At 37.8% G+C, this 27,542-nt stretch overlaps 2 protein-coding genes across 4 annotated transcripts in view; both read right to left on the bottom strand.

Annotated features, from left to right (window-relative positions):
* The window catches only part of LOC127862914 (DNA repair and recombination protein RAD54-like), a 170,427-nt gene that overhangs the window by 142,783 nt on the left and 102 nt on the right, over positions 1–27,542 (bottom strand). The gene's annotated exons all lie outside the window — the stretch shown is intronic.
* On the bottom strand, positions 1,379–27,533 carry LOC127862924 (uncharacterized). 2 transcript variants are annotated; one of them, XR_008040855.1, is made up of 3 exons: positions 26,643–27,533; positions 2,639–2,762; positions 1,379–2,222 (listed from the first exon to the last, which is right to left on the bottom strand). XR_008040855.1 is itself a non-coding variant. In XM_052402203.1 (3 exons), exons 1-3 carry the CDS (start codon positions 25,104–25,106, stop codon positions 23,591–23,593), a joined length of 351 nt encoding a protein of 116 aa, XP_052258163.1. In that variant the 5' UTR covers positions 25,107–26,611; the 3' UTR covers positions 23,561–23,590. The 2 variants fall into 2 exon arrangements, 1 of the variants encoding a protein (XP_052258163.1); XM_052402203.1 differs by lacking the exons at positions 1,379–2,222; positions 2,639–2,762; positions 26,643–27,533 and adding exons at positions 23,561–23,704; positions 24,605–24,712; positions 24,978–26,611.

The following is a 27,542-nucleotide window of genomic DNA, read 5'->3' as shown; positions in this document are numbered from 1 at the left end:
AAATCAATATATTTTGAGTTGTGGCGACCTTGACCTTGGAGATATTGAGGAAATTCTTTCGCGCGGCACACCCTCCAATGATGGTGAACAAATGTGCCAAATGATTTTAAAATCTCACAATGAATGACATAGTTATGGCCCTGACAAGCTCATTTATGGCCATTTTTGACCTTGGAACTCAAAGTGTGACCTTGACCTTGGAGATACTGATGTTATTCTTTCGCGCGACACACCGTCTAATGATGGTGAACAAATGTGCCAAATGATTTTAAAATCTCACAATGAACGACAAAGTTATGGCCCGGACAAGCTTGTTCCGCCTGCCCGCTGACATGCACCAATCTAATAACCTTTTTTTTCCTTCGTTAAACCTGGTTAAAAAGCACATTTACTGCAATGTCAAGGTCACAGATAAAAAATTTACATTACAATTGTATGTTTTATTTTTCATGATAAATTATTTGTTGTCCTTTCGTAATGCAAAAGCAAATGAAATTATATTGATATAAATTATATAATAGCAGGTAAGTATAACCAGGCTGCCCCTTAAGACTTCATTTTATAATTTATGCATTACAGTCTCTTAATTCACACTCTAAGTTTCTTGGTATAATTAGTTCAACATATTCAGCCTTGTTGCTTGAAATTAAATGTTTTATTTCAATGATTATGTGTATAAAGTGGTTTATAATATAATATAAATAGATGCATATAAATATATATATATATATATATATATAAAAGCAACATCCACTTAAAATGATTTGATAAGGGGAATGATTTCACTTTTTATAAATACAAAATATATAAATATACATTATACTGAAATTCAATTAGTAATAACAATTTGTTATTACACTATCACAGTTTTCCGATATTATTTAATATTGCAAGAATAATTGTAATATTGTTAAATTTAACAGTGTTTTATGAACTAATAATTGTAAAAAAATACAGTATTTTAGAACTTTTCTTTTTTTCATCAATCTGGTTGATGGTCATTTCACAAACAACTTGTTTTTTTTCCATTGTTTCTATGGTAACCATGGCAACTGATCAATCAAATGAATAAACTGTATGATTATCATCAAGAGAAATGTCTCATAGTTCACATGGCAAATTTTGTCTTAATTGAACAGTAAAAACTATAATTTAACATGTAATGCAAGTGAAGTAGGTACATTTAGCATAATCAGGCCTAAACAAGTAAGCAACGAGATATATAACCTCATCAAACAATTCAGCATAACAAGGGTTATAGGCGGATAGGTGTGAATAATACGTTATATTAGGGGTGAATCATAACTGGAAACTTTCGCACCTTTGATTGTCACCTCTGTTCAACGCAAAAACAACATTGTTTTATTTCAAGATTATTTATTCATATTAAATATATTCTTTACACAAATTTCAAGCGATTTAAAGATTTATTTTTAAATGTAATACATAAACAAAATGTATTTCAGTTTAAGATTTTACATATTTCATATAATACATTAACAGTATCAAGAGTGGTTACATAAATATATTAAAACATTTTTAACAAGACTATTGCAAAGCAATATAAGTCCCCTACAGGCTCCACCATTGTCAGAAATATTTTTTTTATTATTATTTTTTTAATATATTTGTTGCCATAGCAACCAGAATTTTTGATCTAGGAACAAAATGAAATGACGTGCATAATGTCCTTATTGCCATCTATCCATGTCTCAAGTTTCAGTTTTCAAGTTTCATGAAAAAATATTAAGTTATCGCAGGATCCAGAAAAGTGTGACAGACAGACTGACAGACCATAAGTCCCCTCCGGTGAAACCGGTAGGGGACTAAGAAAAATATCATACATTAACACTATAGAAAGTGAATACATAAATATATTTAAAATGGGTCTATACAAATATACACAAGTACACAAATATATACAAAAAAATACAACAGCATACTATATACAAAGCAGATATATTACACATTTCAGAATTTTTCCTGATCTGGTCATGTGATGTGTCCAGGACTGCATGCCCTCAGTAGTTGCGTCCTCGTCATCTTGTTGTCTTAATATTTGTCTCATACGTCGAAGAGTCTCCTTCTTTGAATTTTCTCTGGTGGTATCGAGTCAGGACAAGGCGGATGGTCAGGTTCACCTCATCTGCCTCACAGCGCAACAGGGGGCGAGCATGCAAAACCCTAAGCCCTGCTCGAGTGTTAATTCTGCGATGGCCACCCTGGGAGAAAGAAATATGTTGTTTACTATATATTATTTGTTTATAATAATTATATTATAATTATAACTATTAATTAAAAATAATATAATTATATTGATGTTTGCTATAATGATATTCTATATATAAAACCAGATGTGTTTGTGAAACACTATGTCCCCCCATATATTTGACCTTTGACCTTGAAGGATGACCTTGTTCTTGACCTTTCACCACTCAAAATGTGCAGCTCCATGAGATACACATGCGTGCCAAATATCAAGTTGCTATCTTCAATATTGCAAAATGTATGGCCAATGTAAAAGTTTAATGCCAACAAACCAACAAACAAACCAACAGACAAGGCAAAAACAATATGTACATGTACCCCAGTATAGACTGGGGGACATACAAAAAGTAAAAACAACAACAAATAATACCTTCAACGTCATATTTTGTTCTCACTGTCTGGCGATAGACACTCTAATTTTCTGCTTGCCACATTGATCCTCTGATCCAAGTTTGTTCTATGTAGAGCACCACATTCAGAAGAGGACCTCCGACCTAAATGATAATTTGTTGTTATTAGCTAGTTACAATATTCGGTACATCATGTCACATATTTTTGTAAGTACTATGCTTTTTGTGTGTGAAGGTATATCGGAATAAATAAAACAATACTTCAACTGTTTGAAGACGGTAACGATTTGCTCTCACGTCAAATACGGCAAGGATATCAGTTTCCTTAAAAGAGGAACTTATCGCCCTTGCCATGATTGCCGTGGCTAGGCCCTTGTTCACCACCTATCGGTAAACACGCTGGTTCCAGTGGAACACACATCCATTCAGTGTCACACTTGGGTGAATCTGGCGTTTGCAAATCACTGAAGACATATGCTGCCAATTGATTGTTTGCCAGTCACTTGTAAAGCATATGCTTTCTAACAGTGAATGACCAACATTGTTTTATTATTTATTTATGGAACGTCTTGACCGTCTTATAATACTAAAACTTGTGATATTACGTCAATCTGACTGTGCATGAATGCCTGTAACCATTATATATATGCATAATCACAATATATAAATACATATTTCAAATATATACTTATAAAGCATTAATATATAAAGATATAATTTTCTTATATATAGATAAAATGTTAAAATATACAGATACGAATGTATTATATACAGATAATCTTCCATTATATAAAGGCATTACTTCTTTATATGAAGGCAAAAGATCTTTTAATTATATGAATGCCTGTACCCATTATATATATGCATAATAACAATATATAAATACATATTTTGAATATATACAGATAAAGCATTAATATATAAAGATATAATTTTCTTATATATAGATATATAATCTTCCATTATATAAAGGCATTACTTCTTTGCATGAAGGCAAAAGATCTTTATATGAATGCCTGTAACCATTATATATACAGTACACTCCACGCGTTTTCCCCAATTTCCCTCCTTACTCCGCGGGGATTGACCTGGAGGGAGATTAAGAAAATCCCGCGATACGCGGCGTATGCATGATTTTGGACGCGGCGGTTAAAGATCGGAAAAACTGATAAGCCGACGCGGCGGCCCTCGGCGTTGGCAACGCGGGGGGAAACTCCGCGTTTTACGAGATAACGATCAATTTAACTTTGTTTGACTTCCTGATTTTCAAATAAAATTTCATTTACATGTATTACAAGTACATATATATATATTTATTATATATATATAATTTACCATTAAAAATACAACCAAGATAGATCGATCCCCACGTGGTTGTAGAAGTAGTTGTATAGAAAACTCGTTGATTTAAGACAAACAAAACGTCGTCTTTAAACTGATACTTATGTAACGTGTCTACCATTCCTTCGGGATATATATATAATGGCTTTTCCTCGGGCTTTCCTTAGCCGTGTGATTTGATAAACAAATAATATAATTTGCCTCTATACAAGCCGGTTCCGTATGCCCTGTGCGACTTGGATTGCTTTGATCACTTGGGTTGACTTGGGTCGACTCGGGTTGACTTGGATTGACTTGGGTTGACTTGGGTCGACTGGGGTTGACTTGGGTCGACTTGGGTTGACTTGGGTCGACTTGGGGTGACTTGGGTCAACTTGGGTTGACTTGGGTCGACTTGGGTTGTCTTGGGTTGACTTGAGTCGACTTGGGGCGTCTTGGGTTGACTTGGGTCAACGTGGGATGACTTGATTCAACTTGGGTTGACTTGGGTCGTCTTGGACTTATACCAAAGAGTCTGCAGTGTCTCCCCTCTGCGTTACGCAAGGAAGACAATCAATGTCCCCCCTCTGCGTTATGCAAGGAAGACAGGCGGTCAGTGTTGTACAAGCAACAATCAGTAGCTTGACAGACTCAGGCTGACCTACGAGACCAGACTCGTGCACCGTCTTATATCACCAATGAAAACCTGTGACCCGGACAAAGGTACGAGTCTCTAATGAAGCTACCCAGCAAGCTATGGTGTAATGCGCAAAGTTGCTTGGGTCACTTCTACTCAAAAGGCATCCAAAGTCCCAGATAATTTCAATTGTATACAGTCTCTAATTAATGCAACGTATTTAACGATGTGCTCTGATCGGCAATCAAACGCAGACTGCTTGCTCCCCATAAGAGCAGCGCTTTATATACTGATATATATACCACGTGACCCGCTTGCTGAAGACATCACCCTACTATTTCATGTAAACACAACCCTACCGTTTCAAACAGTAATTGTATAATACTGTGGCTATATTATGAAATACATATTGTGCATCTTAGTAACCGACTTGTATTATTAAATCATCAAATTATGTACATAAAAATACAATGATCAATCCAAAATACACACGCTATTTGCGTGGAACGTACCGAATAGTCGAATGCTTGCCAGCGGGAAATGTACTTTCGTTTTGGTGTAAATAATAGGAAAGAACTCAAAGAATAATGAACCTAAAGGATAAAGTACCGGCAAAAATCATCACACTACCCACGCCTCCGATTTCAAGCGTCCCGCTTACAATATTTTATATCTAAAAGTAAAACAAATGTGTCAATAACATCTTTAATTGACGAACCACGTACTACTTCCAGTAGTAATACAAAAACAATCGTATACGACAAAAACATGAGATTTAAAGTTCAAAAATGACTAGTATCCTGTTGAGTAAAACAATCAAAACAACATGAATGTGACCTGATGAAACAATGAACAAGAAACAGTAACAATAAACTATACAGCTAACTCTAACAGTTCTAAATGTGTCTCATTCATTTGGCAGTATGCCCCATGGTTATGTGGATATAGAAACCCATCGCGTCATGGCATGTTTCACCGCAGACATTACATCTCATAGGATTGTGGCCACAATGGCAACCCTTGTGTACGAACATCATGGCCTGGTTGCCGAAGGTGATATCGCACACATCGCATTTGTTTACCCCAGGTTCGTCTGTCTGGGTCTGTACGTTACAGCCAACCACCGTGGGGACCTGTCTTCTCATCGACCTATTGTCTGGAGCGGCAGTTTCAAGTGGGCGATCACAGCTGACCTCGTTTCCCATCCAGGAGTTGCATGCCTGCTCCATGGCCAGATGCGGTTTCTTAGGAGCAATGACTGGTTCTGGCGACGTCCGTTTCCTGATTATTCTTCTAAAGTTAAAATCTATGCAAGGTTCTTCATCTACACCAACTTTGGGGTCGCTATCCCAACTGCTGTCGCTACCCACCGTGTCGTCCCCGGGTGTTTTGGGTGTTTTTGCACTTTCCACGGAAGGCGCTTGAGTATGTCCCGTTAGCTTCACGTGACGTTTTAGGTACACCAGTTCCTTGTAGTCTTTTCCACACTCATAGCACGTGTGGCGTTTCGGATTGATGGCGCACTGGGTAACATGCAGCTCGAATCTTTCACCAGCAGTGACTTCTTCTTTGCATAGCCGACATATGGCCCTCGATCTGGGCGTGATCTTTGTGTTGGGCATTCCGGAACTGAAAGTAGAAAAGACATAGTCATGATGCCAAAGTGGTTTACGTCTTTTCCTACTTATCGAACCAAGGTCATCGTGGTTACTACCATCGTGTAAGCCTGGCTCGCTGGGTTCGGCACCCGACACCTCAGTTTTGTCCTGAGTTGTCATAGAATCGGGATTATTTGTGTCTAACTCACCTAACAGCACTTGAGGTCTTACTTTCCTCAATCTATCTGTGTGTATGACCTGCGCCGATCCAGACCTACCACAATTTACCTTATACAAAACGGTTGCCACTTTCTCAAGGATCTGAAACGGTCCGCGCCAGTAAGAAGTAAATTTTGGAGACCACTCTGAACGTTTAACCGGAAAGAACACATATACTGAATCCCCTACATCAAAATGTTCATAGGCAAGTGACCTGTCATGATACTGCTTGTCGTTCAATTGCCTAACCAGTATATGTACGAACAAACGCATGAGCGGTTTCAAGCTTTTCTTGCAGCTGCCACACCCATTCGTTAGGTGGTGTACATTTAGCATGTGTTGGCATATCGTATGCTAGGTCCAGAGGAATAGTTGTTTCACGTCCAAGCATCATAAGATTTGGGGTGACACTGGTAGTTTCGTGCTCCGATGACCTATAAGCCATCATAACGAATGGTAACTGGTCATCCCAGTCTCGATGATTTTCATTCATAAATGCGCTAAGCATTGCACACAAGGTTCGATTGAACCGCTCCACCATCCCGTCCGATTCCGGATGGTAGGGTGTCGTTCTAGTTTTCTCTATTTGTAACAGTCGACACATCTCTGTAAACAGTCTACTGGTGAATAGTGATCCTTGATCCGAATGCAATTTCTTTGGCACACCATATCGTGACACGAACTGTTCCCCAATGACACGAGCAACAGTTGCTGCCTCCATATTTGGCATTGCATACGCTTCTGTCCACTTGGTGAAGTAGTCGGATACCACCAAAATGTATTTATTCCCATTCTCGGTCATTGGCAATTCCCCCAAAATGTCGACTGCTATACGCTCCAAAGTATAGCCACTTCTTGTAACCTGCATTGGTGCTCGATTAGTTTTGTTGGGTCCTTTTCGCTTAGCACAAGTTTCACACCCATTGACGTAGATCTGAACATCATGTTGTAGACCCGGCCAATAAAAGCGTTGCCTAATCTTTGCCAACGTCTTCTTTATTCCTAGATGTCCTGAGGTCTTGATGTCATGTGCATATCTCAATACCTCTCTTCTCCTACTCAAAGGCAACAATGCCTTCCATTGTATAGTCTTAGTATCAATAACATCCCATCTTCTCACCACAATGTCATCCTTTACATGTAAGCGCTCCCATTGATTCCACAGGGATTTCAGATATTTACTTCGAGGCTCAATTTCAGTATGGCTTGGGCGATAATTTCGTGATAGCCATTCTCTCATGGTGGCTATATCGGCATTATTGCTCTGGCACTATTGAATATCAATGAGGACGTCATTGGGATCTTCAGACTCCAACACTTCTCCAAGCGTACACACTCCCAAAGTTTGAACCTTGTCCATCACCGGACAGTCACGACCACATTGCTTACATACCCTTCTGCTCAAAGCATCAGCATTGCCATGTAACCTACCAGGCCTGTGCTCAATTTTCATGTCATAAACAGGTATTATCTCGAGCCACCTAGCTAACTGACCCTATGGATCTTTGAAGTTCATGATCCAACAGAGTGAGCTATGGTCTGTTCGTAACAGGAACTGTCTTCCGTACAAATAATGCCGGTAGTACTTGACGAAGTGAACCACTGCAAGCAACTCTTTACGTGTCACACAGTACTTGCATTCCGACTTGCTCAGAGCTCGACTAGCGAAGGCAACGACCTTCTCCTCTCCATTCTGCTTTTGTGACAGTACGGCTGCAATGGCCATTTCACTCGCATCAGTGTCTAGGATGAAAGGTTCGCGAAAGTCCGGGTGACTCAGTACTGGGGCTTCCGTTTGTTTCTGCTTTAATGACTCAAATGCAAGCATGCAGTCAGGTGTCCAGTCAAACTTCACATCTTTCTCGGTAAGTCGGTGTAGCCGTTTCGCTAGCTCCGCAAACCGGTAAATGAAACGCCTGTAGTAACTACAGAGTCCCAAGAATCAGCGTACATCACGCAGGCATCCGGGAATCGACCAGGTACGTATAGCTTCAGTTTTCTTCGGGTCAGTACGTATCCCTTCTGATGGTATACCGCTTCAGTTTTCTTCGGGTCAGTACGTATCCCTTCTGATGGTATAAGGTGGTCTAAGAATTCCACTTCTTCCGCAAACAGATGGCACTTGTTAGGTTTAAGTTTCAGCCCAGCCTCTCTAAACCTTTCTAGCACAGTACTCAAATTCGTCAACATATCGTCAAATGTCTTCCCAGTGACAATCACGTCATCTAAATAAATCAAACATATTTCCCAGTGTTAACCTGCTAACACTATCTCCATCAGACGTTCAAATGTCGCAGGTGCGTTGCATAACCCAAAGGGCATGACCTGGAACTCAAACAGACCTCTTCGACTGGAAAAAGCCGTCTTAGGCTTGTCAGCTTCCACAACCTCCACCTGCCAGTAGCCTGCATTCATATCCAAGGACAAAAACCATCTACTATCGGACAAGTGGTCTAAAGATTCATCCACCCAAGGAAGAGGGTAGGCATCCTTAATTGTAACATCGTTCAACCGCCGATAGTCTATGCAGAAGCGTTGCTTTCAATCCTTCTTTTTTACAAGAACGATACTGCTTGACCACGGACTCTTGGATGGTCGAATAACTTCTCTATCGAGCATGTCATTGATTTGTGTGTCCACCTCGTCCGTCATGTTCACAGGGACACGACGCGGTGGTTGTTTGATTGGTTGCGTGTCACCTGTGGGTATCTTATGCTTGATTATACCTGTCCTACCAATATCATCATCGCCTGTGGAAAACACGTCCTCGAACTTTCTAAGGAGTTTTCCAACCTGTTTGGCCTGTTCCTTATTTAATCCACTCACAGCACGACTGTATAAATCGCGTAAATGGTCTGGCACGGGTGCCTCATGGGGCTTTGTGAACTCATCTACTTTAACTGTGTGTATAGATAGAACGGGGCTGGCTGTAGCAATCACAGTCCGCGGGAAAAGTATCTGCTCTTCCTGGGTAGGATTAAGTACTGTAAACGTATAGAAATTCGTCGGTATGAAATTTCGTGGTTAAATAAAAAACAACTAATTCGTTGACACGTAATTTCGTGGATTTCAAATTTTCGGGGAAGATTGACAGTCATAATAATTTAACTTTTCTTTAAACAACCAGAGTAATAACGAAGAATAATCTGCTGTGTGTTGACAGCAAGGCTTGTGATTAATGTGCACTGAAGCATGAAAGTGTTGCCGATAATTGTCAATATTATAAGCGGCGATCTTGTGGGTCCCCGCTCGCTAATTGCCATCAATGTTGTTTTGACACTATTTGCAATTCTCTGCTCAATCGGTCCCCTAGTAGTAACAATTGAGTAATAAGGTCCCCAAAATACAGGTGTGAAAACAGTTATGTCTCTTTAAACTTTAATTGGCACTAATTGACATATGTGATTAACCTGCAAACTGTTAATTTGACGACGTCACGTAAAAGAGAACAATCGTTGATGTACAGTTTAAATTCCGTGCTTGATTTAAAAGATATTATTACCCAAACACTTATCAAGAAAACAACATATTTGATTACCTAGCATATCTCAATCAAATATCTCAGATAATCGAAAACAAAAGAGAATGTCGGCATTGACATTCGGAAAAAACGGATTTCGTATTAAAAATGTAAAAATAATCGTTGGTACTTGAATTCGTGGTTCAGCGTAAACAACAAAATCCACGAATATTCGTACCACACGAAATTTAATGGTTTTACAGTATACGTACAGGGAATTTTTGTTGTCCTCGCACTAAGCACTTTGCGACAATACCTCGGCCCATGTCATACGATCTTTGAGCTTGCTCTATCAAGCACATATCTTCCTTTAGAATATCCTCGGACGTTACCTCTGCAGGTATCATCATCTCTGACATTGCTGGTATTTTGACAACTTCACTGACGATCACCCTGTAGCAACCTAAAGTGCCACTTGAAACTAATGGACACCTTTTGCCCAGGATTTCAATAGATTCAGTGTCCATGTCAATCTTACATTTGTGAATCTTAAACAAATCTAGCCCAAGGATAACATCGAATCAATATCGGCAACAACAACATCTATGTTGTAGGTCGACCCATGTACGTCAATACTTATGCTGCCTTGTCCCTTTATAGACAGGGGTGTACCAGCTGCAGACACAATATCTCTCTGGAAGAATTTGAGGTCTTTTGTTTGACCTATATATCAGCATCCAAAGTCTGTCTGAGACTAATGAGAGTGTTGCGCCTGTATCTACCAAACAATCTATGTCGCGTCCATTTATTTTCGCAGGGAGATACAACCCTGACCCATTATATGATGAAGTTTTCACAGACAAGTCGTTTGGTTTGGTGGTGCTGTCCAGTAGGGTGGTCCTTAATTTTCAAAGAATGATTTTTGTATGGGGCACCCTTGAATTTTGTTTATATGCATGCATAAAAAATTCACAAAAAAAACTCAGCTAAATCTGAAAACATTTAGAGGTCCCTACCACCTATATTAGTTAAGTATCATGTGGGGTTCCGTGGCTGCATTTCACTTGTTATTATGCTGGTAAACTCTTTCACTGCACACCATACTGCCAGTGCCTGCATAATTTATCAATATGACGTTACTTATTTACATGTATTGTTAAATTATCCAGAATGCATTTCACCAGCTGTCAGCCATTTGTAATCAGACAGACACTGACAGACAATCACTCAATGTAACAATAATATTTGATGAATCTGAATTAGTGACTACTGACTCTCTCAGGGAAACTTCCGTAACAACTGACCTAGTGGATAATGGATCAAAAGTGAGTGTTTTCTTTGTTTATTTTTGCTTAAATATTAATTTGCCGAATTTTATTGATTTAATAATAAATTATTCTCAAACAGACAGATGACAGAATGACAGATCCATTGTGCGAAATCCATTTTAAATTGTTAATTAATATCAATTGCCTGAGTGCCATAGTATTGAACTTGACTTTTCATTTATGCACATAATTGTGTATTTTATTTATTGGTTTTAGACCTTGTCAGAGTTTTTATATGTCATTGTTGTTTTTCCATCAAACAAATAATTTTTTTACTTGAAAAGTTGCCAGTTCAGGACGTTAAATTGACTTCACTGGTATATGCCACAAATAATGTGGTGCATATATTGCATAACTTAAACCTTGTCAGTTAGTTTTCCGAGTTCTATAAGTTTTTGTTAGAATTTACAATTAATTTGAATAATTAAATTGGATGGTAACAAATACAATTTATTAGTTTAAGGGAGATGGCCAATGCTTGCCGTGGGACTTCAAAACCAACTACAAGACGAGAAACTGAGTTGTGGCTGATAGGCCAAATGTCTGAAATTCTCAGTTCTACAAAGTTACCGTCAAAGAAGGAAGTCATGGCACTTTTCTTCTATTACAAAAAGGCCACCAAACAGACCATTCGTGAAGCATCACATTCAACAACTAATGACGTTCTTGAAGTGTGGGCTAAAGCCCGCATCCCCCACGGTTGAAGAAACACGTTGTTGAAAAAGTTGAATGTCTGTTCCATGAATATGACAAACGGAAGAAAAATAAAAAAAATAAAGCAAAGCGCTCTGAAAGTCTACTGAAGAAGGAAGAAGAATGGAAGGATGGCTTAGAGAGTCTTTTTGACATTGCTCATGCGGACGCCATGAAGATGATTAGCATTCAGGAGGACAGGGAGTTCCTGTTAGCTCAGCGTGAGGCGGGACGACGTGGTTAGATGGGAAGTGTTGACAAAGCCATGGCCAAAAGAGAAAGAAATGTTCACAGCAGAGAAGAAAACTTCAAGAGAAGAAAAGAGAGAGAAGAACAGGACAGAGTGGCCAGAGAGGAGAAAGTTATTCTTCAGACATCCGAAAGCGAACAGGAGTCTGGTAATGATAATGAAGCATTTGGTGAGCCATCATCAAACACAACTTCAAAGAGAACTAAACGTAAACGTGGCACACACAAAATACTGAATGACAAGTTAGCAGTATGTCTGGATATGGCAAAGGTCAGTGATAGAAATGCTGCACTAGTCCTGACTCCAGCACTGCAGCACCTTGGTCATGACCCAGCAGAGTTTAATATCAATTGATCGTCAATTTGAAGAGAAAGGATGAAATGTAGGCAGAGAATTGCAGAGAACTTGAAAACAGAATTCAAGCCAACAGTTCCACTAACCATACACTGGGATGGGAAATTACTGGAAGATATCAGTAGCAAAGAAATTGTGGACCGGCTCCCAATCCTTGTGTCTGGACTAGGAGTTGACCAACTTCTTTGTGTACCGAAGCTGCCATCTGGAACAGGAGAAGCTGCAGCAGCAGCTGTTTATGATGCAACTGTAGCGTGGGGCATAGCTGATAAAGTCAAGTGCGTGTGCTTCGACACTTCTTCCGTCAATAGTGGTCCAAGAAATGGTGCTTGCATCCTACTGGAGCAGAAGCTTGACAAAGATTTGCTCTGGTTTGCTTGCCGTCATCACATTTTAGAAATAGTCTTAGAGGCAACGGTTACTCTTTCTCTTGGCCCTTCAAAGGGTCCAGACATCATGATTTTTAAAAGGTTTCAAAGCAGTTGGGTATTCATTGACCGGTCAAACTTTCAGGCATCGAGTTCGAATGACATCGTGCACAGTGCCGTTTCCAGTGTTGCAAATGAAATTATTGCATTTGCTGAAAACCAACTGCAACAGTTTTAGCCTCGTGATGATTATCGCGAACTGCTACAGCTAACAATAATGTTTCTGGGAGGCGTTCCATCTCAAGGATGCTCATTCAAAGCTCCGGCAGGACTGCATTGAGCCAGATGGATGGCCAAGGCTATTAATTCATTGAAAATATGGATGCTGAGAAGCCAGTTCAAGATGACAAAGAAAGAAGAGAAGGGAATAGCAGATGTGTGTCTTTTCACAGTGACTCTGTATGTCAAGGCCTGGTTTAGAGCACCATCAGCGCCATCTTCGCCTCGTGTTGATCTCGAGCTTATCAAGGAGATCGACAAATACAAGGCACAGAATCAAGCAGTCTCTCAGATCGCAATGAAGAAAATTTTAGGACATTTGTGGTACTTGTCAGAAGAACTGATTGCATTAGCTTTCTTTGACGACGAAGTCTCAGATGAAACAAAGCGTCTGATGGTCAGTGCCCTGCAAGCACCGATTGCAGAACATCCTTTGAAGAGGATAACTGTTGATCCTACGCTGGTGAGCTCCAAGAACTTGGAAGACTTTGTCACCGAGAGCAGTCGTAGATTCTTCACCATCACTGGTCTACCGTCAACTTTCCTCAACAAAGATGTGAAGCTCTGGTCTGCAGATGCTGACTATCAGTTAGCGAAGAACACTGTCAGTAGTATGAGAGTTGTGGATGACGTAGCAGAACGTGGAGTTGCCTTAATGGACGAATACAACAAGCTGCACACAAACGATGAGGAGCAGAAACAGTTCCTTCTCTTAATTGTAAAGAAGTACCACCAGCGATTTCCTGATCGAGCGAAGAATACCCTAGCAATGGACTAACTAGACAGTTTTTGTCACTTTGACAGTCTCAACACAGAAGGACAATAATAATTACAATATGTAACAGTTGTTTGAATGTGCTTCAATAAAGCAATGTTGTGCTCTGTGATCATATTTGTCCTAATCATTCATATTTTAGAATACTGAGCATATGAGCCTTCGGCGGGCACTTTTATAGATATAAACTCTGCGGTAGGGACCCCTAAAATGTTTTTTTTTTCAAATAAAATTGTCAGTACAATTATTTGTTCATAAAAGTCAACCACTCCAGGAGGTGCCCCGTCAGAAAACTGAAGAATTTTTTTTTTGTAATGAATAAGGACCACCCTACTGTCCTGGCGAGGTAAACGTGGGTTTGTATCTGACTTGGAGTGTAACTGTCCACCCTGTTTCGAATATCGGTTATTCCAATATTTTCGTTTACCACCAAACGTGGCTGGTTTGGGATTTCTCTGCTCGTTTTTCCATTGCCGGAATTCTTTTGGCAAATCATGTAAGGTTTTTGAAAGTGTTTTGATGTCATCACCCATGGTTGGATTCATTGAAGTATCCTCCGAAGGTGGCGTTCTTACTGAACTACTACTGATGGTTTTCTTCTCAGCCCTGTAGCATGCGTCCATCTCTACGGCGTGTCGAACAGCATCATTGAGACTGATCGGACGTGCTTGCTTGGTACGAATACGTAACTCAGTGCTATGTAAAGAGTCGATGAACTGTTCCTTCGCTAGGGTCTCGCGTACATCAGCAGGGGCAGTGGGATATGCTAGGTTAGTTAGCCTGCGTATATCCTGAGCTAACTCAGATAGCTGTTCAGAGGCCCTCTGTCGGCGCTCTCTTAATTGCACCCTGTACAATTCGGTTTGGTTCGGCGGAAGAAATCTTTCCTGTAGGGCTTGTACCAAGGCACTATAGTCGTTTGCCTTTGCAGGAAGATGCTGAGTCGGGATGCTTTAAGGGTCGTCCCAATATATCCCACCGCTGCCACCAATTTTGTAACATGTCTACCGTTCCTTCGGGATATATATATATAATGGCTTTTCCTCGGGCTTTCCTTAGCCGTGTGATTTGATAAACAAATAATATAATTTGCCTCTATACAAGCCGGTTCGGTATGCCCTGTGCGACTTGGATTGCTTTGATCACTTGGGTTGACTTGGGTCGACTTGGGTTGAGATGGGTCAACTTGGGTTGACTTGGGTCGACTTGGGTTGTCTTGGGTTGACATTTGAGTCGACTTGGGTCAACGTGGGATGACTTGAGTCAACTTGGGTTGACTTGGGTCGTCTTGGACTTATACCAAAGAGTCTGCAGTGTCTCCCCTCTGCGTTACGCAAGGAAGACAATCAATGTCCCCCCTCTGCGTTATGCAAGGAAGACAGGCTGTCAGTGTTGTACAAGCGACAATCAGTAGCTTGACAGACTCAGGCTGACCTACGAGACCAGACTTGTGCACCAATGAAAACCTGTGACCCGGACAAAGGTATGAGTCTCTATTGAAGCTTCCCAGCAGGCTATGGTGTAATGCGCAAAGTTGCTTGGGTCACTTCTACTCAAAAGGCATCCAAAGTCCCAGATAATTTCAATGGTATACGGTCTCTAATTAATGCAACATATTTAATGATGTGCTCTGATCGGCAATCGAACGCAGACTGCTTGCTCCCCATAAGAGCAGCGCTTTATATACTGATATATATACCACGTGACCCGCTTGCTAAAGACATCACCCTACTATTTCATGTAAACACAACCCTACCGTTTCAAACAGTAATTGTATAATACTGTGGCTATATTATGAAATACATATTGTGCATCCTAATAACCGACTTGTATTATTAAATCATCAAATTATGTTCATAAAAATACAATGATCAATCCAAAATACACACGCTATTTGCGTGGAACGTACCGAATAGTCGAATGCTTGCCCGCGCGAAATGTACTTTCGTTTTAGTGTAAATAATAGGAAAGAACTCAAAGAATAATGAACCTAAAGGATAAAGTACCGGCAAAATTCATCACACTTACCAATTAATATAATCACAGTTTGCAACATTGTTTTTATTTTGATAATTTAATCCAAAGTTTTCATGTAAGCAGGTGTTTTTTCTATACTGAACATGTAAACAAATGACCAAAGACCCTAAAAGTCTCGCAAATCTGTGTGGATTGACAGTTTGATGTTATCAAAGGAAAGCCGCTTCCTGTCTGAAGGCATAACTTACCCAAGTAAACACGTTCAACGAATGCATAAGGAATGGTTTTAATTGTCGGAACAAAGTCGATTCTCTGCTCACTAATGCATTTATTTTCTCTTTGTAGGTAGGTTATTCCATTGATTGCTAAAAGAAGGTGGAAACTATTGAGTTGATAGTTGCATTAAATATTCAAAGTTGTATTTTAATTGCGTCGACATTCAAAACAATGTTTACCAGTAATTATGGACCAAATCGGCAAAGTGACATTCACACATGTTAATCCCTTTTGTCAAAACACCGCAGACAGCAGTCTACACAATAGGTCAGTAGACAAGCTTTGCGTGTTTTCATAACGTCGAACACTTAATCCAGTTCCGCCCAGATGTTTTCTTTAATCAGTTTACAGTGCAATTACTGTTAAAATAATTACTCTACTAAAATACCGTAACGATAAAGATTCGGCGTGCTTGATTTGAAATTATTTTGGAGGAAATATCAACTTATTCGCGATATAATTTTGTTAAAAAATACCAAAGAAGCTTTTAACCGAAATCAACAGAATTAAGTGTTCTCTGCGCTACAAAGTTTGTATAAAAAAATCAATACACGCACGCTTTTGAAGGAGTATACCTTGACCTTGTACATTGCAGCATAATTTTTTGCGCGCTTTTGTCGGGAAATATACATGATGACTGTATATTGGAAGCGTTTGTAAACGTCATATAACATTTAAAATCTTAGTGTTTTTTGGATTACTTATTATTATTCTCATTTGGAAATTTTACGGAACATTTATCCTTATAAACTTTAAACCATCACCTGGCGTATTAATTCATATTGTAGACGTACCTGTGAATTAAAACATATAGTAATTTTCTATAAAATTTTCTTTTTTAATACATGTACTACAGTATTTAAACAATTTATTATAACCATGTTTTTATTTTTTGGCATGCCCAGTAGCACACTGCTAACGCGACGTTGCGCGGCGGTCACTGATAAGAACGGAAATTGTCTGCATTTACCGACTAGGCTAAAGTTATACACGCCTCGGGAATTAGCGAACGCGGCGTAACGCCAAGTGTTTTATCGAGTTCACCTCGCTCTTCCAATGCCGCGTGAACACTCGCTCGCAGAAAAAAACCCGCGGAGGGAGCACGTTTTTTGGGGAAAACGCGTGGAGTGTACTGTATGCATAATCACAATATATAAATACATAATTTTAATATATACAGATAAAGCATTAATATATAAAGATATAATTTTCTTATATATAGATATAAAATCTTCCATTATATAAAGGCATTACTTCTTTATATGAAGGCAAACGATCTTTATATGAACATAAATTAGTATAATGTTCCCACGTTTACTCCGGTAACAAACACATTCAACACGCAATTTCATGATAGTGGTTTTGTCATTTACACCCAAGCAATTAAAGTCGTACAGTGACATAAGTGATATGATGTCCGGTGTTATCTTCTCCTGTCTAAAGCGCTGTATGCACTCCTTCTTCTACTCCAAGTCACTCAAGTATCAAATCCATATCCATTGTTGTGAAATAATGCAAAACACATTTTCTCCCGTGTGTAATAAAAGCTTCGTATATTTAATGTTATCTTTATATCATTAAGATTATATATATTGCTTACTAAATTTTGTAATTAATGTTAATTTATTTCGATGTTCATCAGCATCTTAACTTAGTACGGATTTATAAATAATAATGTAATTATCTTAAACAACTATTTAGGATCATACAAAACATTAAAATCTTTCTGTACTAAAAATTTATCATTACGTGTTGAGATTACATATTTACATAAATTAAAGGGGCCTTTTCACGTTTGAGTAAATTGACAAAATTGAAAAAAATTGTTACAGATTCGCAAATTTTCATTTTAGTTATGACATTTGTGAGGAAACAGTAATACTGAACATTTACCATGCTCTAAAATAGCCATTATATGCATCTTTTGACAATTTAGAAACCCGAAAATTATAAAGCGTTGCAATGCGAAACGAATTAATAATTTGGAGAGTTCTGTTGTTGTCGTTATCTTTTGGGAAACTACGAGGATTGCTTATATATAGTATAAAATACGCCTCATATTCTAGGGAAGGATGGTCGAGTGGTCTAAGTCGTATACATTTTACTCCAGGGGTCAGTGGTTCGAGTCCCGCTGAGTGTTAACTTTTTTTTTCTTTTTTAATGTTATTTTTTATTTTTTACTGGAGCTTTTTATATCCAATGTTTATATTTATCAATATAAACACCGATTTTCAATAAGTAGGTCCACATCACGTTCTGTTGACTTTGTTATAAACGAAACATCAGAAAGCATATTATTGCGTCTCTTCAAAATGTAACTATACCAACCATAAAATCAAAGAAAAAAAAAGCTCTTCCATTGTCTTTTAAAAAACTTAAAATTTCCAAAACGTTTATCAAAATTTAAACCTTCGTTATTGTCGCCAACGTCAAAAGATTAATTGAACAGTTTGTTTTCGCATTATAGTTAAATACAAGATTAACATTTTTGTATTGAAACCAAGCCTTACCATTCCTTTCATTTATGCATATAAAAACCCGACTACAAAAGCACGCTTTAATGTTAAATTTGACTTGTCTCTAGTGTCGCTGAAATGTTCGATTTAAAAAAACCTTCGTTATCGGCAATTAATATAGTGTTGCAAACTAAATAAAGTTTGCATATGTCACACTTCAACTTCATCACGAAAACTCCTATAAATTATATAATATCTGAGGAGCGAAGGCATCAATGTATTTTAATAAACTAGCACAAAGTGTACACAATAATAAATGGCCCTTTCCTCAAAAAGTAAAAAGGCAAAACTTCCGTGATCATAAAAGATGAATGAAGGTCCTAAAACACAATCCTTTCAACCTCTTCACACAAACACATACGCCATCTGGACGTAGTTACAGCAAACACTATGTTTTTAACGTTGTGTTATATATTGATTTGAGTGAGATTTTATTAAGAGTTTAAACCTTCGTGATTTAAACTTTCGTTATCGTTATTCGAAACTACCGCTTAGAATATAGAATATTACAATGACATCACTTCTTATGACGTCATCACGCACACTTGGGCGTTGTGAACTTACTTGAAGGTGTATTCGTGGAAAAGTTTAACAATCACATCGTCGGATTATCATACAAGAACCGTGAGTATTAATACCTTATATTCAAAGATAGTTTTTTGTTAATATAATTATCAGGAATAATTCACAATTATGAAATTCTTTGCTTCTTATCATGCTTTTTTGAAAACATAAATGAGCATAAGAATGCGTTGTCTCTCTTCTATATAAAATGTACATTAAAATATGTTTAACCTTCGTTATTGCATTATAACGAAGGTTTTATCTTTATATTTGATACCAAAAAGCTATATTAGACCGTATATATGTACAGTTTACATCATTGCTTTTACACGTATGTTCTGTAGCAACTAGATTAACACCATAATGGCCTTTAAACAGGGTTTGCGAGTCTTAGTTAAGAAGCAAATTAAAATACACTGAAATAAGACTTCAGTCATTACTTTCTGCAAGTGATGATTTGGAAAGTTCACATGATATTCCTCTGCGATCATAAAAATTTGTGGCATATTTCATATAATGCAATATGTATATAGTTAAATAGTACATCAATGTAAACTTGATACTCCATAACGCCTTTTTAGAACGATAACGAAGATTTAATGATGATAACGAAGGTTTCATTATCTTTACAGGTGCATTTGTCAGCTATGGGAAAGAGTAAGGCAGAAATCCAAAGGGCATATCGTCATCGCCTGAAAGAGAAAAACAATGAGGAATATCTTAGGCGTGAACGAGAGCGAGTGCGCCGGAACTATGTACCTACTTCTGAACTATCACAAAGAGACAAGAAAAGGAGAAACAAGCAGAATAGAGCTAAACTGAGAAAGTTTTACCAGCGCAAGCATGAAGAACATCAACGACAAAGGGCACCACAAGAACAAGACACCAGTGGATGTGAAAGTGCTGCAAATGACAGTTCAGAAAGAGGCCGACTAACAGTGAGGCTATCTTTTGAGAACAACAGGAAAAAAGCTGCAAAAAGGAGATGGAAACGCGAATTGTCAGAGGCAAACTCGTGCATAACGCTTTTGGAACAAGAACGATCGAAGCTTATGACTAGGTATAGATCGACCAAACGGTCATTACAGCGAATGAAGAATAAAAGTACGAGCCAGAACCGTAATCAAGAATTAACCCCAAGTAAGCAAACGGAACAGGAGACGCAAATGGCAAACCTGTCTAACAACCAGAAGCAGAAAATAAGAAAGTCACTGTTGCTAGGAAATGTCATTGTGAGTGAAATAAAACCTACAAAAGAAAAAACACCGAAAGGAAAAATAAAAGCTTCGCACAGAATTATCTCCGGCAAAATAGTCAATTAGTACAAATGTATCAAACTGTTGTCATTAAAGACTGGGCTATGTAGGCATAGACTTGGTAAGAGCGAAAACAAGCTTCACCAAGTACCAAGATCATTTAGAAAGAGTACAGTCGGGAAATATAAAGACAAAGTTGTAGAATTCATGAAAAGGGAAGACAACAGTAAGCTACAGCCTGGAAAGAAAGACGTAAAGAAAGATGAAAGTGGTGAAAAGAGACAAGTTTATATACTGACTGATTACCTTTCAAATTTGTACAACAAATTTCGATCTGAAAATCCAGACGTGGATATATCATTTACTTCATTCAGCAGATGCAGACCAAAGTATATTTTGCTGACATCATTTTCAAGTCAAAGTTCATGCCTGTGTACAAAACACCAGAACGCTGCCTTATCAGTAAAGCTGCTCAGAAAAGAAGGCATAAATGTGTCAGCAAACCCCGAAACAGCTATCGACATATTTTCTCTTAAAGAGAGTGTAAAGAAATCACTGCCAGAGTCAATTGCATGGAGCCAGTGGAACAGAATTGAAATCGAGGAGAAAGGGAAGAAAAAGATGGTCACGAGAGTAACTGAAACAAAGCTCGACAAAGAGCAATTTTTTATCAAAGTAGAACAGCAAATGATAGATTTTGAATCACATGTGAAAAGAGTTGCCACACAATACGGTGAGATAAAGAAGCTCAAGCAAAACTTGCCCAAACATGAGATATTGTTGCAGCTAGACTTTGCAGAAAATTATAGTTGCAGGTCTATGGAAGAAGTCCAAAGCGCGTATTTTAACCAAACAAGCGTAACTCTCCACCCTGTTGTTGTGTATTTTCGCGACTCTGATGATTCACTTCAGCATCGTGTCTGATGAGATGGGACACAAAGCTTCCACCGTGATAACTTTTATTGATGAGCTGCAACCGATACTGAAAGCAATAGACACAAATGTTACAGCAGTACACTACTGGAGTGATTCACCCACCAGTCAGTACAGAAATAAACATATCTTTGATCTTATTGCTAACCATGAACAGAGGTATGGCACAAAAGCTAGATGGAACTATTTCGAAGCCGGACACTGCAAGGGGCCGTGTGATGGTCTAGGTGGATCATGCAAGAGATTGGCTGATGAGGCTATGAGAAGTGGGAAGGCTACTATCCAGGACGCTGCTGATTTCTATAAGTGGGCAATTAACTCCAGTATGAAAAACGTCCAGTTTAGATTTGTTCCGTCTGAAAAGTGTAAAGATACAGAGATTCGCATGCAGAATGATCAGGTCAAAGCTGTAAAGGGAACAATGAAGATCCATGCGGTGGTTGGCCAAGGGGAGTCGCGCATCAAAGTTAGAGAAGTTAGTTGCTACTGTGAGGAATGCATAGCAGGGGGTACGTGTGACGCTTGGAACAACGATTTCACGAGGCCTCAGGGACCTACGAAAACTGAAAATCAGCCGAACGTACTCAAAACGAGCAAAATGGCGCTTCCCAGGGACAGTCAAAAAATGAAACATCAACAGTACATACACACGAACAAAATCGCGCTAATGAAACAGAAGATGATAACAGTCAAGGTGGTGTAAGCAATGAACTAGAAGAAATATGCACAAATGAGATCGTTGAAATGAAATATGCAGTGGATGATCATCTTGCTGCTGTATATGAAGGTACCTGGTTTATTGGTGAAATAGTTGATAAAGATGCTGACGAGTATGAAGTTAAATTTATGGAATCAAAAAAACTGTTATTTCAATGGCCTAGGCATAAAGACATTGTTTGGATGAAACCTGGTGAAATACTAACGAGAATACTTGCACCGCAGACTACTGGAAAATCAAAGAGAATGTATAAACTTGGTGAAAATGATCGAGAGTGCGTTATGAACCTGTATGCGGTATACATGTATGTTCGAAAGTAGTACTGTTACCAAACCTTCGTTATCAGATTGACGTAATATCACAAGGTTAACTTATAAGACAGTGAAGGTGTTCCATATTTATTTATTGGATAAATTGTATTATTGTTCATTCATGCTTTATAATAATGTTTAAATGTAACACATACACATGATGCATACTACATTTTAGACATGATTCACACCTATACGGTATTATGCACACCTATCCGCCTATATTATCAATGGGACAAAACGTCTACTCCTTTCAGGTGTTGCTACAAAGTCGTCGTGAAGAGGAAAGTATAGGACCTGAAAAAAACACTCTGATAGCCAGGACAACAGATTTTTGAAACAAATAAAAATTTCTAATAATCTTTGTTGATTCTATTTAATAATCTCATAAGAAACACAAAAAACATAATTTAATTTTTTTTTGACGCAAAATTAATATTTTTTTCGAATTTTAACAAAATGCCATTACAGAACTATACCTGCCAATTTCGGCCAATTTCAAAGAACATTCCTAACACTAGCTTTAAATGAACAAATGAAGTGTTCAGCATGGAAGTTAATGCATTTATGGTGTACATATAATGCAGGTGTGATATAAAGATGAAAACCAGGCCCCGTGTTCACAAAACGATTTTGCAATCGAAAATCGATTTTAACTGACATCGATTTTCTATTTTCTATATCAACTAGAATGGAAATCCATTTTCAATGACAAGCAAAATCGATTTTCAATTGCAAAAAATGTTTTGTGAACACGGGGCCAGAGTGATAGAATATTACAATGTGGGGCCTTAGGTCACTGGGGTCACGGTCAAGGTCACATGGTAAAATCGATTTTTGGACTTTTTGTCATACCCCTTTAATGTATTGATGGATATATCTGATATTAGGTGTGTATTTATCTGGTGTAGACTCCTAACCTTTAACTGGTTTATTGGGCCACTGGGGTCAAGGTCACAGGCTAAAAATATATTTCCCCATACTTTTCTCTATAGTGCCTTCATTTATTGGCCGATATCTTAGATACTTTGTATGAATACGCCTTGCATCAACCTCTGTCCTTTAGCAGGGGTTAAGTCTTGTAGGGTAAACATAAAACAAAAAAACAGGTGTGTTACTATAGTATATTCATCACCTTAATCACTGAACAAGTAATTCAAGATCTCCCTGGCTATAGTCTTTTAACAGCTGGTAGGTGTATATGGCTGGATCTCCGGAGTACTTGATATTGTACCAATCACTGTATCCTGGCACCTGCAATAAGTGTGGTTTATAATTATTAAATCTGATCAATTAATATCTTCCAAAGTTGATATCAGTTTTATATCTTCCAAAGTTGATATCAGTCTATATACATTATAAAGTTGATAAATTTAATAAAACTCAGTACAATTTTCAGTTAGGTAGATCTAGAAAATGAAATATATATATAACTGAAAAATAACTTGAAAATTTCAACACAAATATAGAAACAGATACAAAGCCTTAATAATAGTAAATATGTATGTATACTTTTCATTTAAGCAAAGGTTACAATTATTAGTGAGCATTTACTCAACCACTTTATTCGTGTATATTCTCACTAATAAGCTTTAAACGACTTAGTGTACAAAATTATTTATCAGTCACGAACACATTTACCTTGTTAAACAACCGTATACTAGATTTAGTATTTTTGTAGGTTATAAACTAAAATTAATGCCTAACTAAATATTTGAAATACTGCAATCTGATTGGCTACACACACAGTACAAATAATTTTAAACACTAAGTAACAAAAGCGAACACATTTCTGACACTACTTAAAATCATGAGGAAATTCTGTTTTACATCTAAAAGGGAATGCAAGCCATCTGATATTACCAACCGTCACCGACAACAGTGTTAATATACAAAGACAGTAAACTATATCTACAACAGTTGCAGGGGATTAATAGTTAATTTTCATCGAGCCTATACAAATCTTCTGTTGTAATTAATTGATGTTAATCAACCAAATTATAAATGCAAACATATTTGGTAAAACAGTTCATTGTATAGACTCATCCAAGCTAGCAAAAGCATGTTAGAAGAGCATGGTAGTAGTAATAGCAGGCATAAATAGACACACATATTTTACTATTCACAATGATGACTACATATTTAAGTACTCACAATGATGGACGAAGTTCTACGACGTTTAGGCGCCTTTCTTTTAATAACTCGACTACTGCTTGGACTGTCACGTTTTCTAACACTAGAGCCTGCTTTTTTCACTGGACTCTGAAGTTAATAAATAACAATTTTTATTTGAAGTTGTCATATTATATTAAAGTATGAAATGGCAAAATAAAAATATTTCATTTGTTTGAAGATCAAAATTCATTTCATTTCGTGACAATAGATATGTCAAAGGGTCGCTCCAACACTAGTACTGCCTACTACTGGAAAATATTGCATCTGGTGCTCATTCATGTCACTGGATCAAGCATGAAATACATTTTTATCAACCACCAAAACAAAACAAATATCTGTTAATTTACAATACCACAAACAAATCCTGGCTAGCGTTATACTCCGCATCCGGCTGTTCAGCCTCAGGCTCTGGCTCTGAGACCTGACCCCAGAAGTCGTAGTAAAAATCTTGTGCGCCCTGCGGTGAGTACGACTCTGACATCAAAATGCTTCTTGTAGTTGTCAGGGCTTGAATTACTTTTTTTTTTCAACTCGCAAAAAATTGCTAGTTGTTAATATTTCAACTCGCATTTTTTATTTCCAACTCGCAATACAAGTTTTCATAATAATGCATCCTTTGGTTGATAAAAAGTGATTGGCGATGTTCACTAAGCACTGAAAGGATGGACCTATGTTTATTTTAACTAAAAACTTCAAAGCAACATTGTAACACAATTGAGTGTAAAGAGTATTTTTTTTTATATCAGTTATATCATCCAAAGTTAATGCCTCGGTCCATATGGGGCGACATCTGGCCTTTTGCTACTGTTGCCACTGATCCACCACCTATTCACAGCTCTGCGTGGCTGGAACCCCTCATTATCTCTGATAGAGATTCGCATTAATTGGTCCATCCTTTCAGTGCTTAGTGAACATCGCCAATCACTTTTTATCCTTTTCATAACAGAAAAGCATCTTTCACACTCAGCATTGCTGAGGGGGTAGAGACCAATCAGATGAATCGCAGAACATCTTACACACATTGCCGTCTTGGTCTCTCTCCGTGTTCAAAGTTATTTTTAGCTCGTCTTCCCATTTCTTAACTGTTTTGGCATTTCTTTTTATCTGGTTCGGCCTCGGCTTTTTTGTCTTCCACAGAGGAGACGGAGGAATTCGCCACAAAAAAGCTAGTTATTTTTTTAGTAGACGACATTTTTGAGTTTTTAAATCGTCTGCTAAACGTGTTCCGTCTATTTATAAGAATGAGGAATTAACGAAATGAGCTTCGTTTTAAAAAAAACTTCATACTGAATAACTATCGCCAATTTTCACTTAAGAAGGGAATAACATACTTTCAATTGCAATAATATAATTTTCAATGTTCTTTACTAACTATATCGGCAGAAAGATACAGTGCAGAGCGTAAATATATTTTAAAAAATATTTCGTAAAATTATTTCTGCTAGAACGGAAGTAACCGCTGAAATACATTATGCAAATTAGGGTAATTCCAATTTTCAGATCTATTTTTAGATCGAAACTAGACGGGGTTTAATTATTTTCGTACTTGGTCGGAAGACTTTCGATCGGCGAACAAATCTTGTATTTAATCCAAGATCTTTAAGCACCTTGTTTGTTTTTTCCCCAACTCGCAAAAAATGGCGAGTATCTAAATGTTGCACTCGCATTTTAGACGTGTTTTTTAAAATGTACTCGCAAATGGCCTGTTTGCGAGTGCTTAATTCGAGCCCTGGTTGTACTATAAAAACAACAGACAGATTTGTATTCAGGATGTAGTCTGTGTTACACATTGTATACGAGCAGAAATGTTTGGTATATATACAGCCAAACTCAAGATAAATGGTTGGAATAGCGGAATATTTATGTCAACTGATTAAAATTACCCCACCCACTCACTACTACCGGTCATATCCGCTTGCATCAGAAATTTTACGTGGAGATGTGTGTATAACAGAGCGCAAATTATGTTAACAAATGTATCTAATAACTGTCATGGGTCAAACACCATTAGACTTACGTATTATGGCCAATTTATGGGTATATTTCTGCACTTTCTCAGTTAATTTATAACTTGCGCCAATCTCCTTTGAAGAGTATTTCAGCAGGGGAAGTAACTCAAAGAGCGTCGCAATATCGAGGCAACCGGTGTTTTTTTTTAACTGGGGTGCGCATAAAAGCGCATGGATAAAAAGTATGCAGAATCAATCGGATGGACAGAAAATGCATTAAAAAACGCTAAAATGATATTTTCAAACATTTATAACGATCTTTTCTTACCTTTCTTCTACGTCAAAGTTGGCGTAAACAAGTACCAGCCGTGAAAATGTATACTTTCACTTTATAACCAAAATAAACGTGTTGTTATCCCGTGGTGTACCTCTATGACGACATTCAACTAGCAATGTAACCATTTTTTTCATTGGTTGATGTAAGTAAATCCGATCAAAAGTAAACATATGATAGCGGGATTCCCCGAAACAGCCGTCCATATTTGGAAAAGGCGATGTAAACACAAGTTTAAAATCGCGACAAAAATCAATGTAAGGCAAAAATCGACGATTTATCGATACAGTTAAGGTGATTAGCATATATTTTAGGAATGCCATTAATGATATTTACTCAACAACGTATCGTTTATGGTGTATTTGATCATTATTTCATGCAATGTTAACACTGCGACAGATACGATCTGCGCATGCGCTAGATGAGCTGTCCTGGCTAACTCTGATATACACACACGTCTACCACTTTACAACACAAGTATCAGTGGCACCAGTGGCACGAACTGGTAGTGGCACGAAACGTCCATAAACCGGTAGATCTATTCAGTAAGATAGAAGAACTGTTTATCTAAAACACGAAACATTTCATATAGATTCAATATATGCACTCTTATTTGATTTTTTAAAATTCCTAC

Source organism: Dreissena polymorpha, chromosome 16, assembly GCF_020536995.1.
Source record: "Dreissena polymorpha isolate Duluth1 chromosome 16, UMN_Dpol_1.0, whole genome shotgun sequence".
In the NCBI taxonomy this organism is placed as follows: domain Eukaryota; kingdom Metazoa; phylum Mollusca; class Bivalvia; order Myida; family Dreissenidae; genus Dreissena; species Dreissena polymorpha.
Note: the sequence above shows the minus strand (reverse complement) of the source record. Positions and strands in the feature narration are given on the sequence as shown.